General features: G+C 34.6%; 1 protein-coding gene across 1 annotated transcript in view; it reads right to left on the reverse strand.

Moving 5' to 3' along the window:
- LOC107736989 (ADAMTS-like protein 3) overlaps positions 1-19,429 on the reverse strand; it is a 195,209-nt gene that overhangs the window by 24,965 nt on the left and 150,815 nt on the right. The window contains exons 8-15 of the mRNA XM_016548379.1: positions 17,536-17,610; positions 13,919-14,076; positions 10,880-10,991; positions 9,670-9,808; positions 9,463-9,513; positions 7,761-7,965; positions 6,371-6,518; positions 2,508-2,592 (exon numbers count right to left, since the gene is read on the reverse strand). Of these exons, the coding sequence (XP_016403865.1) occupies positions 2,508-2,592; positions 6,371-6,518; positions 7,761-7,965; positions 9,463-9,513; positions 9,670-9,808; positions 10,880-10,991; positions 13,919-14,076; positions 17,536-17,610 (973 nt within the window). The remainder of the gene's footprint in view (positions 1-2,507; positions 2,593-6,370; positions 6,519-7,760; positions 7,966-9,462; positions 9,514-9,669; positions 9,809-10,879; positions 10,992-13,918; positions 14,077-17,535; positions 17,611-19,429) is intronic.

Genomic DNA, 19,429 nt, shown 5'->3' on the forward strand with positions numbered 1-19,429 from the left:
TCAAGTCCAAAGTCAATGCAGCTGTCTACCAGGAGATTTTGGAGCACTTTATGCTTCCATCTGCTGACAAGCTTTATGGAGATGCTGATTTCCTTTTCAAGAAGGACTTTAGCACCTGCCCACAGTGCCAAAACCACTTCCAAGTGCTCACACCTCACTGGTGCTGGAGTTTGTGTTAAACGAGCCTCGACCAAGTGCATAAATTAACATATTTTAAAGAACTTGAACTTTTCTGTTTTGCAAATCCTTTTTTTGATTGATCTTAGGAAATATTCTAATATTTTGAGATACTGGATTTTAGACTTTCATGAGCTGTAAGCTCTAATCATCAAAAATAAAAACCGGAAAAAAACCTTTTGAAATGTTTTACTTTACATGTAATGAATCTAGAATATATGAAAGTTTCACAAGCCGATTCAAACACTTGGGAGAGCTTCACAAGGAGTGGACCGAAGCTGTAGTCAGTGCATCAAGAGTCACCATGCTCAGACGTCTTCAGGAAAAGTGCTACCAAGCCACTTCTGAAACAGAAACAACGTCAGAAGCATCTTAATTGGGCTAAGAAGAAAAAGACCTGGACTGTTGCTCAGTGCTCCAAAGTCCTCCTTTCAGATAAAAGTAAATTTTTTATTTCATTTGGAAATCAAGGTCTGGAGTCTGGAGGAAGACTGGAGAGGCACAGAATCCAAGCTGCTTGAAGTCCAGTGTGAAGTTTCTGAAGTCAGTGATGATTTGGGGTGCCGTGATGTCTGCTGGTGTTGGTCGGAAAAAAACCTTTTGAAATGTTTTACTTTACATGTAATGAATCTAGAATATATGAAATAAATTTTTCATGATATTCACATTTTTTGAGATGCACCTGTAATGTACAATATAACATTAAAAAAAAAACTCACGTTGGATCTTCCAAGGCTACTTTGGTTTCTTCCAGCTCTTGAGCCTGTTTCAACCAGGGCAGCTTGGCTTCAACAGGTTGGCTCTCTGAGAAAGCAATAAACAAACAAACAAACACAATATTGGATAACATTATTGTTAATCAAAAAAAGTAATAATGCACCGAGTAGAGCAATTAAACCTATCTTCCTCTCTGTTGACAGATATCACCAAATCTGATCTAACTAAAAAGCCAAAATATTTTAACTCTACTTAAAAGGCCATTTTATACGAGCATGCATTTTTATGCTGATAAATGCGACTTTGATCATACTGCAAAACCTCCTGGTTAAGCTAGTTAAAATGCCTGATGGAAACTAGCACACCAGCATCTAACACACAACAGAAACCGCTCTTTTTATAGGTATTGAAACTCTAGCTAACCACAGTACAGAATTTAATCTCAGATATTAAAAAATTATAAAAACATTTTTGAGGTTCATAATTGTAAAAAGTGGTGCTTGGCTACTTATCAGAGGCCATTAGTTGAGAGTGGTGTGGAAAAATCAATTCAAAGATCTGGGCTGATTACCGAAAGGTTGTAGGTTCAAGCCCTGTAAGTGGTGATCCACAAACCATCGCCCATTGTACTCTTGAGCAAGACGCACAACCTCAGGTTACTCCGAGGAGGACTGTCAAGGTATTAAGTGTTCTGTAAACTGTTTTGGATGAAAGTGTCAGATAAAAGATGACAAAAAGATACAGTAAGCCAAGTCGGTGAGAGATCAGTGCCGAGGGACACTCACATTTCACCAGAAACCCTTCCTGCTATGAACATCTGTAGTACCATCACTAGGTCATACGTCTTAGTGAAGGTTACAAAGCCAGTTTGAGTCTGGCTGCTTACCCTCCAACCCCCAACCCAAACACAGCTAATAAAGCTCAACATAAATCTCCATGTGACAACCAAATATTTATGCAAGCAACCATTTATTGATCTGGAAGAGGATTATCACAGCTGTCGGTGACTGTGGGACAAACAGTAAAGTCTCGCGGCAGAACATGCCGAGGGCTCAGGGTTTGGCTCTTCAGTCGGGGTTTCTGGGTTTCTCTGATGGCAGACGTCCTCAGATTTGGCATGCGGGAAGGTCGAGATGAATTAGCAGGCAATGGAGCCTCTGTCATTTCAACCCACTGAGTTTTTACAAGCATGTCAGGCTCAAGTTAAGTGTGGAATTGATTGATTCGAAGAGAATTATTGGTGAAAAAAAGCGCACAGATGTTTCTGATTAGGGTTACTAGAATTTTGGGATTTTTGCGTAACTGATATTAAAGGAATACATTACTGTTCAAAAGTTTGGGGTTGGAGAGATTTTTTTATGTTTTTGAAAAGTCTCTTATGCTCACCAAGGTTACCTTTTCTTGATTGATCTTAGGAAATATTCTAATATTTTGAGATACTGGATTTTAGACTTTCATGAGCTGTAAGCTCTAATCATCAAAAATAAAACCTTTTGAAATGTTTTACTTTACATGTAATGAATCTAGAATATATGAAATAAATTTTTCATGATATTCAAATTTTTTGAGATGCACCTGTAATGTACATATAACATAAAAAAAAAAAAACTCACGTTGGATCTTCCAAGGCTACTTTGGTTTCTTCCAGCTCTTGAGCCTGTTTCAACCAGGGCAGCTTGGCTTCAACAGGTTGGCTCTCTGAGAAAGCAATAAACAAACAAACAAACACAATATTGGATAACATTATTGTTAATCAAAAAAAGTAATAATGCACCGAGTAGAGCAATTAAACCTATCTTCCTCTCTGTTGACAGATATCACCAAATCTGATCTAACTAAAAAGCCAAAATATTTTAACTCTACTTAAAAGGCCATTTTATACGAGCATGCATTTTTATGCTGATAAATGCGACTTTGATAGGGTTACTAGAATTTTGGCATTTTTGCTTAACTGATATTAAAGGAATACATTACTGTTCAAAAGTTTGGGGTTGGAGAGATTTTTTTATGTTTTTGAAAAGTCTCTTATGCTCACCAAGGTTACAATTATTTAATCAAAAATACAGTAAAAACAGTAATATTCTGAAATATTATTACAATTTCAAATAACTATTTTCTATTTGAATATATTTTAAAATGTAATTTATTCCTGTGATGCAAAGCTTGAATTTTCAGCAGCATCATTACTCCAGTCTTCAGTGTCACATGATCCTTCAGAAATCATTCTAATATGCTGATCTGCTGCTCAAGAAGCATTTATTAGTATTATTAACGTTGAATACAACTGAGCTGCTTAATATTTTAGCAGAAACCATGTCTTTACTGCCACTTTTGCATTCCTGCTGAATAAAAGCATTAATTTTTCATATAAAAAGTCTTACCCCAAACTTTTGAAAGGCATAGTGTACTTCACTCAAAAATTAAAATACTACTTACTCTCATTTCATTTCAAACCTGTGCATTTGTTCAGTGGAACACAAAGGAGAATTATAAGGCATCTTCAATTTGCTCTTTGGGTTTGGAACGACATTATGGCGATTCAGTTATGACAGAATTTTCATTTTTGGGTGAAGTATTCCTTCAATGAAAATTTGGAGGATTTAAGCAAAGCTTGTAAATATAAAACACGTGTGAGGAGGAAAAGCGTTACACATCTAGATGACAAACACCTCCTGTTATGCGCCTGAACTCACAAGTCTAAAAAAAAGTCTCACAAGTAAGATAAAATAAAATAAAATAAAATAAAATAAAGGTTGACAAGAGTGCAGAGCAATGTTAGGATAAAAAAATTAAATAAAATTTAATAAAATAAAATAAAGTGCTGACAAGAGTACAGAGCTATAATGTTAGAAAAAAAATAAATAAATAAAATAAATTTACGTGAATATTCATGTAAGAACAAAATGCAAAAACAAGAAATGTAAAATTATATATATTTGGAACCCTTTCCAAAAGTGACTGTATGATTTTGAGATCCATATTTTCACACTGAGAACAACTGAGGGACTCATACACAACTATTACAAATAGTGAAAACATTTACTTATGCTCAAGAAGGCAACAATGCATTAAGAGCCGGGGGGTGTAAACATTTGAACAGGATGATGATGTGTAAATAATGTTTCCCAGAAGACAAAATAAGTACAATTTACCATGATCATCCAATTAAGAGACCCCCCGTCTCTTAATGCATTGTGTGGCCTTCTTGAGCATCAGTAAATGTTTTCACCTTTGGTAATTGTTATGCATGAGTCCCTCTATTGTCCTCAGTGTTAAAAGATGGATTTCAAAATCATACAGTCACTTTTGGAAAGGGTTCAAATATGCAGAAGATGATGGAAAACCAAAGAATGTGCAGGAGCTGGAGGATTTTTCTGAAGAACAGCAGGCAGTTGAACTGCTCAGGACCAACAAGGGACTCATGAACAACTATCACAAAATATAAAAACAGTCATGGATCTTCCAGGAAATGACACATAGTATTAAGATTCAAGGGTATGTAAACTTTCGAATGGGGTCATTTTTATAAATTCAGTTATTATTTTGTCTTGTGGAGTATATGTAAACATCTGTTATGTGAAATAGCTTATTCAGGACAGTATTAAAATAAAAAAAATAATATGCAATTTTCATGCAGATTTCAAAAGAGATTTCATTCTCATGTTTTCTCCTACAGGAAAAACACATGTCAGAAATAACAGGGACCTGACAGGAAAATAAAGTGACAGACAGGGAGACGTCACAGGTATTAATTAACGCCACAGCAAGAAAGAGCTCTAAAACACACCGTGACTGACTCTCCATGAGCTCACTGTGACTGTCTGCACTTATGGAGCATTTCATATTCACATCACACGTTATTTCACGAGCGTGCCTGCGGCACACACTCTTCTCTCCTGTCTGACAGCTGTAGGCTCTGACTGTTCCCTAACGGAGTCCGCTTTGGCTGAGTTCCAAAGTCTAGTGAGCTTCCCTGCTGCCTACATAGGCAACATCCTACACTGAGATGAAGACTCTACACAGACTCGACGCAGTCAGCATTTCTGTACCTCACTCAAATACAAATTATTTAAATGATAAACGTTTCTTTCCTGCAGTTCACTATCTCGGATGGATTTTTTTTGCACTGCACATTCTCATTATATTCTCTGTGATAGATACACGCAATGCTGCAAAATGGGGTTCCTTAAAGGGCAGCGTAATTTTATTACTAGGTTTTGGAACAGAGACTTTAAATGCTTCCCTGAAACAAATAAGTTCTAACAGCATTTTAATCATATCAATGTTTTAATGTTAGTTTTTATTAGTAGATGAATGGAGCTCAGCAGTGACTGCTCACTTTATCAGCGGCCTTGGCTCCAGATTTATTTCCCATTTATTTTCTCTGAAGGCATTTCAGAAAATTCTTCCATAAAGAGTTCAAAGCCTTTAACGAACCAAACCAGCTACGATGAATCACATTATTGCATTGTTCGATTTGTCAAAAAAACAAAGGAACTTGTGAGAGAAAGAAGGCAGCACTGAATGTATATTACACCAAGAAGGCTTTCCTAGAAGGCATTGCGACAAGGTCAATGAAAAATGTTAGAGAAATATTTCATATCATATTTCATATTTAAATTTGTTCCCTCAACAACGGTCAATTTTATTTAATAACCAAGGGTTTTTAGAGTCTTTGAAAACCTAGATATATAAGGGATTCATAAACGTGTGAATTCTAGACATGGTCATGAAAGTCTTGAAAATTAATAAAATGTGATTTATTGATTGACTGATTGATTGATTGATAGATAAATAAATAAATTATTGAATGAAATAACATTTCTATTAAAGAATATACATTTTCTAACTTTGTCAAGCTGTTATCAGATATAAATTACTATTTATATTTATTTTGCAATAAAATAAAATAAAATAAAACAAAACACTGTAATCACAAATGACTTGAAAACTTGTGTAAATTCATGGATAATGAAAAGTTTACACCATGAAGAACATTAACTTCAGGAATTATGGAATTATTAGAATTATTTATAATTGCTATTTTTAATCATTTTAATTAAACATCATTATTATAAATAATTGATACTATTTATATATAATTGAACTATTTATTTACACTATTTTAAATGGCCACTCCTAGTTTCTTTAAATAAAAAAGTTTGAAAATAAGCAGTTTTGTCATTATAGCAGAAGTATTAGAAATATTTTTAGGGGCCTTCAAATATTGTCTTTGACAATGAGGGGCCGGGCCTGTATTAGAGCATTATGTCGTTAGCTTAGCAACACGCTAACATCAAAATTAGTCGGAATTAAATAATTTCACATGTGCAGTTCCTGCTTATGTAGAACGGTTCAAATCCACTGTATAAGGTTCTATTTCAGTGAGGATGCTGACTCACAAAGCAGCTGACTATGTAGACTGTAGTCAGCAGAGTAGCTCACTCGATTGTGGATCTCCTTTTTGTGTTTGTACCTCGTGGTTTGTGGCAGGCGACGGGGACCAGGCAGTCCTCTTTGATATGGGGTTTGAGGTGAGGACTGCAGCCGCCAGTATGTTGTCCACTGTGATCCACACACAGCACCACTCTGTACCGTAAACCTGGGCCGCAGGTGACCGTGCACTGGATAACACAGATAAAAAACACAAACAAATACATATTTGATCAAAAATACAGGGGAAAAATATCATATTGTGAAATATTAATTCAATTTAAAATTACTGTTTGCTATTTAAATATATTTTCAAATGTAATTTATTCCTGAGATATAAAGCTGAATTTTCAGCAGCCATTACTCTAGTTTTTAGTGTCACATGATCCTTCAGAAATCTTATATTATCATATATTATAATTCTAATATTATATAATGTCTATTATATTATATATTAGATATGTTTTATTAGATAACATCTAATATTCAGAATATTCATACCAATACACTGATTTGGTGCTCAAGAAATATTTCTTATTAAAAATGACAAACACACAAAACAAAATTACAAGAACTTTAACTAAAATTCAAATGAAAACAGAAAATATAAAAATAAAAACCAATTTAAAACATTAATAAAAACAAAAAAAAATAGCATCTCAATAATACCAAAATAATCTGCTTTACTGTTTATTATCAGTTGAAAACAATTGCGCGGCTTAATATTTTTGTGAAAACTATCTTTAATGTCACTTTTAATTAAGAAAAGAAAAGAAAATAGATTCAAGTAGTGGAGCAGGTATAATACCTCTGTTCCGATATATATATAAAAATAAATATAAACATCAAATAAATATAGTCATAAAGACAGACTACTCATTATGGTGTCACTATTTTTTAGCTTACTAAAATATTGTGTCGTCAGCTTTACAATATATGTGTCACGGGTTGCTGGGGAAAGGAGCTCGAAGGAGGCAGATAGTCAAACTAACAGAGTCTTTAATAAATCCACGTGGGAGAAATGGAGAAAACAACCACTTTCAACGACGGAGACAGGACAAAGAAACTGAACAAAGGCAGGGCTATAAATACTAAACCAAACGATGGACTAATAAGATGATTAATGAACACAGGTGGAAACTAATGAACTAATCAAGGGGACTAAGGGAAACTAGGTCAAAGAAGGTAGAACAGAAATACAGGAAAATCGATAATAGATGCTAACATCAAAATGCTGGAATCAGCTTTGAGCATTAAATCTCATTCAGTTCATCATGAACAGAGCTGCTGTCTATGAACAGTGTTTCAAATCAGTCACTCACATGATTTTATTTAGTTTAGGACACAGAAACAGCTCACTAGTTTGTAGAACAGAGCTATAGATGGTCAATGGTCATCAGAAATGGAAGAAGAGGTCAGTAAAGGTCACTTACCTGAGACCATTCCATGGCCATCCACTGCGGACACTCAAAGGTGTTGCAGCTCTGTTTGCTGATTGGTCGAGGGGAGTGTGCGCACTTCCAGTCCTCCACCTGCACGATCTGCCCGTGGACGTCCTCCTCGACACACACCACGCTTCTCTCCTGAGAGCCTCCTCCACACGACACCGAACAAGACGTCCACGGGTTCTGCTCCCACCTGCAGCAATATTACACAAGTCATATTTGGTAGATAAGTAGTAACTTATGTTAGTAATCTAGATAAGTAGTAACTTTATGTTATGAAATATGTTGTAATAATGTAAAGGTGTCAACAAGACTAAAAACAGAATTATTGTGAAATATTATTACAATTTAAAATAACTTTTCTATTTGAATATATTTTAAAATGTAATTTATCCTTGTGAATTTTCAGCATCATTACACAAGTCATCAGTGTCACATGATCGTTCAGAAATCATTCTAATATGCTGATTTGCTGCTCAATACATATTTCTGATTATTATCAATGTTAAAAACAGTTGTGTTGCTTAGCATTTTTGTGCAAACCATTTTTTCAGGACATTTTGAAATAAAATAAACTTATTTCAATAAACTGAAATAATATATATACTGTACAGTGCCTTGCGAAAGTATTCATTTTTCATGTTTTGTTATGTTGCTGCCTTATGTTAAACTGCTTTAAATTACTTTTTTCCACATCAATCTACAATCCATACACCATTAAAAAAAAACAGGTTTTTAACATTGCAAATTTATTAAAAATAAAAAAACTTAAATAATCTCACTGCATAAGTATTCATACCCTTTTCTGGGACAGTTGAAATTTAGCTCAGGAGCATTCATATTGCTTGTAGATGTTACTACACTTCAAGTGAAGTTAACCTGTGGCAAATTCAATTGAATGGGTATGATTTGGAAAGGCACAAACATCTTAATAAAATATCGAACAGCTGATTATGCATATCAGAACAAAAACCAAGCCCAGAGGTAAAAAAAAAAAAAACGGCCTGTAGAGCTCAGAAACAGGTTTGCGTCAAGCCACACATCTGTGGAGGAGTTCAGAGAGCTAAAGAGGTGAGGAGAAGAATGGCAGATAATTGCCAAATGCTGATTAGCAAAGTTTGTCGCATTATACTCAAAAAGATTTGAGGCCTAAAGGCGCTTCAGCTAAATATTTAGTTAAGGGTATGAATACTTATACAAACTAAAACTGAAATAAAAAATGAATGAAAACTATATAGAAGTTTAAAAATAAGACAAAAACACAACAAAATGACTAAAACTAAAATTAAGATAAAAAGAGAAAATATAAAATACTAAAAACTAATTCAATTGTTAATAAAATCTAAAAATAGTATCTCAATGACACCAAAAATAACCTAATTACTGTCACCTTTGATCAATTTAATGTCTCTATGCTGAATAAAAGTATTAATTTATTAAAGTATAAAATCTTACTGACCTCAAACCTTTAAATGATGTGCATCTATCAAAGTATTTAAATTATTACTTTTAAATAGATAACTCTTTCATCAAACTGTCCAGTATTAAAACTATGTTCTGAGCTTGCAGACTTGACAAATTAACATTCAAAGTTGGTCCTGATGAATGATGTTAAATTCTGTCAGTGAGCATCACTGATCTCCATGAGTATGTGAGCAGCAAGTGTGCTGTACAATAAATAACTTCATACCGTGGTAGAGGCTGGTACTGGTCGTAGGGCATCACTTCCTTGAAGCCATCACTGCAGAGAAACAAACACCATTAGCCTTCAAGCCATTATCCACACTATCATAAGCTGATGAACAGGAAGTCTCATGCACAGACACTCTCTGGTTTATTGAGATTCATTCTTCATTCATTGTGTTTAGTCATGGAGGGTCAATAAGACAGAACCAGCCTTTCGAGGCAGGGATCCATGTTGCACTCCTTGAGTTTGGGTGTGGGTTTGGTGTTCTCTGGGAAGCTGTGGCAAAGGTGCTCCGCAACCGATTTGTTGTAACGAATGTCTATGCAATCAGCCGAATTCAGCTGATAACCTTCAGGGATGACACAAAGCACCATTAAGCATCAAAACTAATAGTCAAATGTTTCTCAGAAATCAATATTAGCCAAAAATGTGTCCAACAACTTTCAGAACCTAAAAAGTTACTGCTTATGACAAATGGACCCTATATAGGCAGAATTTTAAGTATTATGCATGCTAATGCATGCATGTATCATATATTAATGCATGACAGGTACCAAATCAATTATCTGCCAATATTAATTTTTTTTATTTTTATTATTTATCTGTATTGGCATTAGTCAATATACAGTATATCAGCTGGATATATAGCAGCAGATATTGAATATGTATTTGTACTTGCTCATTTAACTTATTTTTACATTTAAAGCTGATATCCTTCAAGGAAGAAACAAAGTCCATCAAGCATCAAAACTAACAGTCAGCTTATCATAAATTAATATTATCCAAAGACACATCCAACAACTTTTAGAAGTTCTTTTATCTAAAAACAGTTATCATTTATGACAAGGCAGCATTTTAAATAGTATGTATGATAATGCATGCATGAATCATATTAATTCATGATAGATGGGTTCAAAATCAATTATCTGCCAATATTAAAGCAGATATTCGATTTTTACATTTATCGGTATTGACATTGGTTGATACTGGATATATTTCAACTGATATCAATTAGATATTTTATTGTACAGTTCATTTCCCCTATTTTTACATTTAGATTATATATTTCCCCTCATCTAACAGTTAATTTTTAAAAACACTAACCCATTCACAACTCCGTTACTGTACATGTACTCTTTAGCAAATAAATATCAATATATTTTGTGATGACTAAATTCACTTGTCTCATTCAAAATGACTGATTTCAGTTTTTAGTGTTTTATTTTTCATTTATTTAGACAAAATAGTGAAGTATTTTAACTTTTGCAATCAGTTATCAGCCATAATCTGAAAATAATTATTGGCTTATCGGTATCGGACAGTAATATCCCAAATTTTAAAGCTTTGTCTTGTAGGTGTGTGAACGAGTGAATTCAAACCATTCAAATCACTGGGAATTTAATCAATCTATAACACTTACCCCCTCCACAGGTGACGGAGCAGGGGAAGAAGTCAGTTTCCCTCCACTGGTAGCGGATGGGCTGGTAAAACATGAACTGCATCACTGTGTCTTTAGGGCCGGCGTACTTCACCTGAGGAGAACCCAAATTCACTTATAATGTGTTTGATCGTTTACTTTTAATAGTCATATTCATAATCACATCACAAAAAAATGAGAAGCATTATCAGATAAAAGCCCATTCATTTTTAAAAACCAAATGATTTTGACATGTATATTAGGCAGCAAATTTACTCAAGCGGCCACAGTCCAACTCGTGTCATGATTTCCATAGAAAACGCAGCATGCATCATCTGCCACTGAATATCCTCTAGTCTTGATTTTCGGAGCTGTGATACTGATAAATACTGTTTGCGTGCTGCTGCAATTAACTAGAGTAATGAGTCATGTTCAATTACTGTAATCAGAATCAGAATGAGCTTTATTGCCAGGTATGTTTTCACATACGAGGAATTTGTTTTCATGACAGAAGCTTCCGCAGTGCAACAGAATGACAGCGACAGAACAAAAAATAAATAAAATAAAATAAATAAATAAATAAATAAAAAAAACAAAATAGAACAATAAATAAGGAATAACAATATATAAATTGACAATTGTATGTGCAATCGCGATCTCACAAAGTTCCTTATAATCAATAAAGCTCTCTAAACTGCACAATTAATCTCTTATTTACATTGCGTAAAGCGTTTAAATCCTGCTCTGCTTCATTAGTCCATATGTTTACAGTCCTTAATACAGGTTTAGCTTATTTTTAGTTTCTGCCTGTAGGTCGGTATAAGATGAACCAAACAGTGATCAGAGAGCCCCAAAGCTGCCCGTGGAACAGAGTGATATGCATTCTTTATTGTGGTGTAACAGTGATCCAATATATTACTGTCTCTGGTGGGACATGTGATGTGCTGTCTGTATTTTGGCAGTTCACCGGAGATATTTGCTTTATTAAAGTGCCCAAGAATGATTAAAACAGAGTCCGGGTGTTGTTGTTCTGTCGCTGTGATCTGATCAGCTAGTTTCTGTAAAGCTGAGCTCACGTGTGCTTGCGGAGGAATGTTAACACTGACGAGAATGAATGAGCAAAACTTCCGCGGCAAGTAGAAAGGCTTACAGTTAATGAAAAGCGCTTCTAGATCTGAACGGCACATCTTCTTTAACACGGTTACATCTGTACACCACCTTTCGTTGATGTAAAAGCATGTCCCGCCGCCGCGCGATTTCCCAGTTGATTCTGCGTCGCGATCCGCTCTGAACAGCTGAAAGCCCGGCAGATTTAACGCGGTGTCCGGTATGGCGTCATTCAGCCAGGCTTCCGTGAAACACAGAGCAGCAGAATGTGAGAAATCCTTATTTGTCCGGGAGAGCAGAAGGAGTTTGTCTGTTTTGCTGGGTAGAGAGCGGAGGTTCGCCAGATGGATGCTAGGCCATCATCAGCGGCGCCATCTTGCATCACCATAGTATTAAGCCATAATATGTAATATTATTATGTAAGCCATAGTTATGTAATATTATGTAAGCCATAGTGTCAAGACTAATCAAGAATCTTCAGGTCGCGAGATGAGAAAGTCTAACATGATTACAATCACATTGTTCTGTGTTTACAGTTTCACAAGGAGAGTAAACACTGATTCTCTCTGCTGCTTTAAACTCACCATGAAACTTCAAACTGAGTTTGCATGAAACTTTCACAATCATTAGTATTCAATGCAGGTTTTTGATGGTTTGTGACTATGCCAAATCATTAAAAAATTATTTAATCTACCTATTATAAATTAAATAATATATGACATCTGTCAGCTGATTGATAGTTTATACTTTTTTAGCAAGTAAAAGGCCTTTTAGAGTAATTGTAAAAATGTTCACCTTCAGGTTGTGGTTCACGTGTAAAATCTTCAATGATTTTTATAAAGTAAACATAAGAATAACTTTTATATTTTTAGTAATATTTCAAGATGAACACTTACTGGACTGAAGCAACTTAGGTTTACTTGATTTACATTTTTTTAAATTAGAAAAATCATGTAAATATAAAAAAAAGATCCATCAGACTTTTAAGGAATGTTTATTTGTTCATCTCTCAGTCATCATTGCACTGCATTATATGTTTTATCCCTACTGAGATTTGATAATAAAACTAAGCATTTAAATATCATCTTACTAAGACATATTATTGAATTTTATGTAAGTACAGTAGTCTGCTTTATAGTTATAAAAGGAGCTTCATAATCTCCTATATCATTGTATGAGCCATAATAGCTTGATGTATCAAATATGATTACTTTCTAAATCCCATATCAACCTCGACCAGTTGAACAATACAAGTAGACATGAAACTGCTCTTTTACTTATTTTAAATAAATAACATAAAATTGCATAACCTACCCTTGAACTGACCAAAGTTTTTAAAAGCACTAAGTAGGCCTATTAAAAACATAGATATTATCATTAGATGTTAAATCTTGACGTTAAATACACTATTGTTTTATATAGACTTTTTCTATAGTCTACACTGTATTTAATGCAATTAGCATTAACAGTAATTACACTACAGAAAAATTTGGAGTAATCCCTTAGTAATGCATTACACCCAACACTGATTATTAACATTGTAATAATATAAATTAGACCATATACATAACATTATAATTATTCTATATATAATAAAAACTGGAAATTTGTTTTAAATAATTCTATAAAGCAGCGTTATGAATACAACAGACCATTCACTTTTGTTGAGTGGAGAAGAAGGGCATCACATCTTGTTTATATGTTATTTTGAAAGAGTAAATAATTCATTTTTTCCTAAATGTTTAAGTTTTGGTTAAACTAGTCCTTTCAAATTTTAGGAGGTACTTCAATTAGATGACTCATGGGTTCAGTTGGAAGCTCCAACACAAGAGAAGATATGTAGTATCCATCAAAAAGACTATCTCTGGCTAAGAGTTCCTGCTGCTTTCTAATACCACTTGCAGATAAATCTGTCACTCGGCTTTCATTACCCACCTTTATAGTGAAGTCTGCAGACAGCGGTCCGTAGCAGCGGAGGGTCTGTCTGTCTGCTCCTCTCTGGAACTCCACCGTGTTGTTACCCAGAGCGTGAGAACCTGAAGAGCTGAACACCACCTCTTCTCTCCTGCTGTTTGGTGCATGAGCTTCAATCACTGAAATACGACATTTAAGGTTAAATGAGTGACTTTGCAGGATTACCACAAATAAAATCTTGCTACTACCTGACAGATATAGCTGAAACAGGTGTCCTGAGAAAGCACACCTGTCCCTGAAGCAGTGCTAACTGACAGTGGAACGGTTCACTCTTTACTCTAAACTGTAACACTGTCTACCTGTCAATCACTCTGTATGTTAGGGTTGGCTGACCCGTGTTTCGATTGTTGGGATTCAGATAGAGGTTGTGTGGTTGTCTGGCAGACGATAAACAGATGAAACTGCCTACAACTCTTTTAAAAACTAAAATTTCACATAGTCTATGAAGGTCTTTTCAATTAATGAAGTTATACTTTGACTCAAGTAAAATTATTTATGCTAAGATTTTTGGTCATTTTGCCAGATTTAATGTAAGTAGAGTTGAAAGAGGACAAGAAATATGGTAGAATGATAAATCATATTTCTTACAATAAAAAAGTCTAAAAATAGCCACAGTATACATCCATCCATCCATCTATGCATAGTATCCATCCATCGAATACAGTATATATCCATCCATCCATCGTATATATCCATCCATTGTATCATATGTATCCATCCATCCACCCATCCATAGTATGTATCTATCCACCCATCCATTGTATTCATCCATCCATCCATCCATAGTATGTATCATCCATCCATTTATCCATCCATCGTATGGGTCCATCCATCCTATCACCCATCATGTTTCCATCCCTCCATAGTATGGATTCATCCACCCATCCATCCATAGTATGCATCATCCATCCATCGTATATATCCATCCATCCTATCATCCATCATATGTATCCATTCATCCATCCATCCATCCATCGTATGTCTCTATCCATCCATTCACAGTATGCATCCATCCATCCATCCATCCATCATATGTATCCATCTATCCATAGTATGTATCATCCATAAATCCATCCATCGTATGTGTCCATAGACACACCCACCCACCCATCCATTAATTTATAGTGTGTATCACCCATCCATCCATCCATCTTACCCATTTTGGTATGTAATGCCTACTTTGATCCAATAAATGTCCACCCTGAAGCTTTTCTTTCTATTTTTTTTTCTTGTTTGCAAATTGCATTTCACAAGAACTTTGTGTCCAACTTTGAAATAAAGTAAAACAAAAACTAAAAGTTAAAATCCTTGTTTTAATCATTGGATCTCTCACTCCTACATTAAAGTTCTCAACCCAGTCATTCTAATCTGTAAAATGCCACACCACAGAAAAACCATCATCCAATCTGTTTGTCTGAGCAAATAAATGTTAACTGCCAATTTTTATCACAAGACGCCCTCAAGAAGAGCAGAATGACAACGTGGGAATTGAATCTCTTTGCGAGCTGTTTCAAAAAAGAAGGCATAATTATATTCAGCTGCCGCTAGCCACTCTCTAGCCGCTTTGACCAGTTGTTTGATTTTCCCTTACCGCTAACACATGTTGTTCTCTTGCTCTATTTACATGAAGGACCCGCAATTATTTCCAAAACAGTGTATCAAGTTGCAAACAACGGAAAGACATTTATTTATATTTGAAATTGTTAAGATCACATTGAATATTTTTAACAGCGGATGGCGATTTGATATTTTACGGCTTGAAACAATAAACAATGGCAATTATTGGCACATTATAAAAGAGCTATAATATCTAAAACATCTCAATGAAAAAAACTATAGGGCACGTTTATAAACTTGGCTGTTAGATATTGGATTATACGTATCTGTTTTCTTTATTTTTCTAGTCTTTTAAAGTATTTTATTTATGGAAAAAATGTCTAATTCATTACTTGAGCTTTGGGATAGTTGATCAGTGCAAGTAATCTTCAGGTCACTCAAACAAGTCAAACATCCACTAAATGCCCTGTAGTTCTTGATGGATGTTAAGGATGTTAAGTTTGCAACTAAAAAGGAGTTATGCACAGGTTAAAGGGTTTAGATATCAGCGTGTGTACAGGGAAAATAGTGGTTTTCCACAGAACGGAAGTGTGTACATGTGTGAGTGTGGGTCCGTCGGATGTGGAACGGATCACTGGGATTGGACTTCGGCATACTCTGTGTGTCCGTTTTGGAAATCTGCAAGATTACTGGCCCCGTCTCCATCGTACCGGGCTCTCAGCCACCACAAATTAGCCTGCATGAACACTTCATTCTTCTGCTCTATCCTAAAGTTCCCTCAAACCTCTTAGCATTTGCCAGTCCCACTCAGGTAATAGGAAATCTCTTTTTTTGGTCTTTCAGGCTAGATATAAAGATATAAAATCCATATGCATTCCCACACTGTGCTACTACACCAGGCGACCATGTCAAATACAGTTTGGCCGTGTCACTGTGGAAGTATTGTAAAATTTCAGACTATATATCAGAAGTTGGAAGAGTTCTTTGGAAAGTCAGTCTCAGATGCTTCTGATGGCCTGTGACAACTTCCTGAGAGGAGCAAAGATGTTACAAATTGAAAAACCCCGAATGTTATGTAAAAAACATGGGGAAAATACTCAAGATAACTGCCATCACAGTGTGAGAGGTCAGACTTTCATTGAGGGTTGATTTTGTGTAAATATGCAGTGAAAGCTATTCCATACAATCAAGAAAATTTCCTATAAAATTACCACGATTCCACGTCCTATATAATCAAATACATTATATTCCTAAATAAAGAACTGCTGAAATGTGGAAGAATGTCACAAAGCCATTTAAAAAAAAAACATTTGGGTGATATTTCTCCTGAAAATTTAAATAAATAAATAAAATTTTTACATAAATATAAAGCTGACTCTGTTAAATTTATGTTGAAATGAATTTTTAGAATTTATTTATGGTAAATATAACTCAACGTTAATATAAATTAAAGTTATCCTATAAAATAAATATAATTTTGTATATAATTTGCAAAATTATTTACAATGAAGTCCTATATAATCAAATATAATATATTCCCATATAACGAATGACTCACAAAGCTTTTCAAATACATAAATAAGTTTCACTTTCTGTATGCTAGATATAATACCATATTGTATTTTAGTTGATTTTAGGTTGACATAAAACCAGGAGAAACTGAGAAATTCATCCCAATAGTGTTAACTTTCAGACTGTGGAAAATCTCTCTGGGAGAGTGTGGAAAAACTCCTTGATAGCTGAATATATCATCTCACTAATTCTCAAAACGCTGTGATAAACTATTATATATGTTATAACTACACTCTAAGGCCTCAGTCCTGTGGCAGAAAGCTGGATTAATTCATAGTGATAATGTTGAAAATCCTTTTGAGTCTTAACCCTTCCTGACTAGTCTTATATGGCTTATAACTGCCAGAATAAGCCGAGACTTCATTCATCAAAGTTTTATGTCAAGTCAAGGACCCAGAAGCTTTGAAACACAACAGATCTTTGTATTAAGTTCATATGCATAATCTCACCAATCATGTCTGGTCCCTTGGCTGTGATTCTGAGGCCTCTGCTACCCATCGGCACTTCGATCACCGTTTTTATGGCTGTGGAAGAAGAATCACAAACCAGAAAGTCATTAAAGCATCACATAATACAGTGCATGAAATTAAATATAAAATTGGATTAATCTGCAGAACAACTGCATTTATTTCCTAGATGATAACTGGCAGGTCACTCACTAAATTCAACATGCAATGCAGTGTTTCACTCCAAACACAGATCAGAAGTACAGCATCCCTCACAGTTCATGTCAATATCCACTGATGATATGAGATATGGAAGTGCACATAAATACAGTCATTACATCTGAGGGTAAATGAGTTGCAAACACACACACACACACACACACACACTGCAACACGCTTAATGTGTTCGAACTCTCTCCATAAAAAAACATTTGTGGCTTCCCAGTGTACGGCTGAAAAAAGAAAACCCACCAATTTCCAGCTCAGTAAACAGAAAACCACAACAGAGAACAGCCTGAGTGCTTTCAGTTATGGTTGGATTGAGAGTGTTCTGTAAAAGCAAGCGGAACGGGGGTAATGGAGAGAATGGGAGGAATACAGGAAATCTCTCCAGTTACGCTGTATCTCTACTTCTTTTTTATTCCTTTTTTAGATTTCTTACACAAAGAGACTTATTACAAGGATAATCCCCCGGAGCGAAGAAACAGTTCTCCCAAAATTGAAAAATCTGACATTATTTTCTCACCCTCATGCTTTTCCATAAGGATTTTTTGAGGATATTTGGAACTGGTTTGGAACAACAAATGAGTAAATAATGACTTTTTTTTTTTGTAAATTTTGCATGTAAGTGTCTTGCTCAAGGGTGAAAATGAGATTCCTTAATTTTCAAATACTTAGCAAAATGCATTCACAAATGTATCCACACACACATCTTAAAGGTGCAATAAGTGATTGTCTTCAGAAACATTTTTTGCTATGCTGGTTGAAAGTCTTTTCACACCCGGATAGCAATCATTAAGTTAAGTGGTCTAAATGTATTTATCTGTATTTATATATTCTGTGGAAGGCGTAGGACCAAGAAATGTTCGTCCAATCAAAACGCTCGGTCCGAGTGTTTTAATTGGCTTTCCTATCTGCCTGTCAACATGTGTATTTGCATACATCTGCGCACCCTGTTCGCGCAGACAGGATACGTTAGGGTGACCATACGTGCCATTTTCCCAGGACGCGTCCTGGCCAGGATTTCTATATTGCTTTGATTCAAAGTACCTCGACAGCGTTTCGAAAACACAAGGAACCGATGTCATACACCGATCGGTCTGCACACGCAAACAAAGCATGTGGTGAATGTACACCTATGAATAAATAATAATAAAAATAAACAATTACACTTGCAACAATTACATTTGCAGAAAACAATACTTTGTGCTTAAAATTATTAGTTTATATATAAATAAAATTATTTATATATAAACTAAACCACAAAATAATAAGCCTAATTAAGGATAGGAGTAATTTTAAAGGCACAAACAAAACATTTAAAGTTAAAGTAAAAAAAAAAAAAAGCTGTGATTGCTTTTTTCAGTGTGTGAAAATTAAAAAAAATATTTATTTATCATATCTTTTCATATTTATTTCATTTTATTTCTTAATGTGTTTTTGTAAAGTCATAATTTTGTTATAATATTGTTTTGAACTGCTTGCTATTAACAAAGTAAATATTAACCATTTTCATAGTGTTATTTCTGCTGTACTGTATTAAAAACAAAAGAAAATAATCAAAAACATCATCATAATTATCAGTTAATAATAGTATATGGAACCCACAACAATTAAAAAACAAAAACATTCAAAAATGTTTAGTCCCAAAACTTTATTAGAGGGAGAATTTTTATCA

This window comes from Sinocyclocheilus rhinocerous, unplaced genomic scaffold (assembly GCF_001515625.1).
Source record: "Sinocyclocheilus rhinocerous isolate Xijiao unplaced genomic scaffold, SAMN03320098_v1.1 scaffold433, whole genome shotgun sequence".
In the NCBI taxonomy this organism is placed as follows: domain Eukaryota; kingdom Metazoa; phylum Chordata; class Actinopteri; order Cypriniformes; family Cyprinidae; genus Sinocyclocheilus; species Sinocyclocheilus rhinocerous.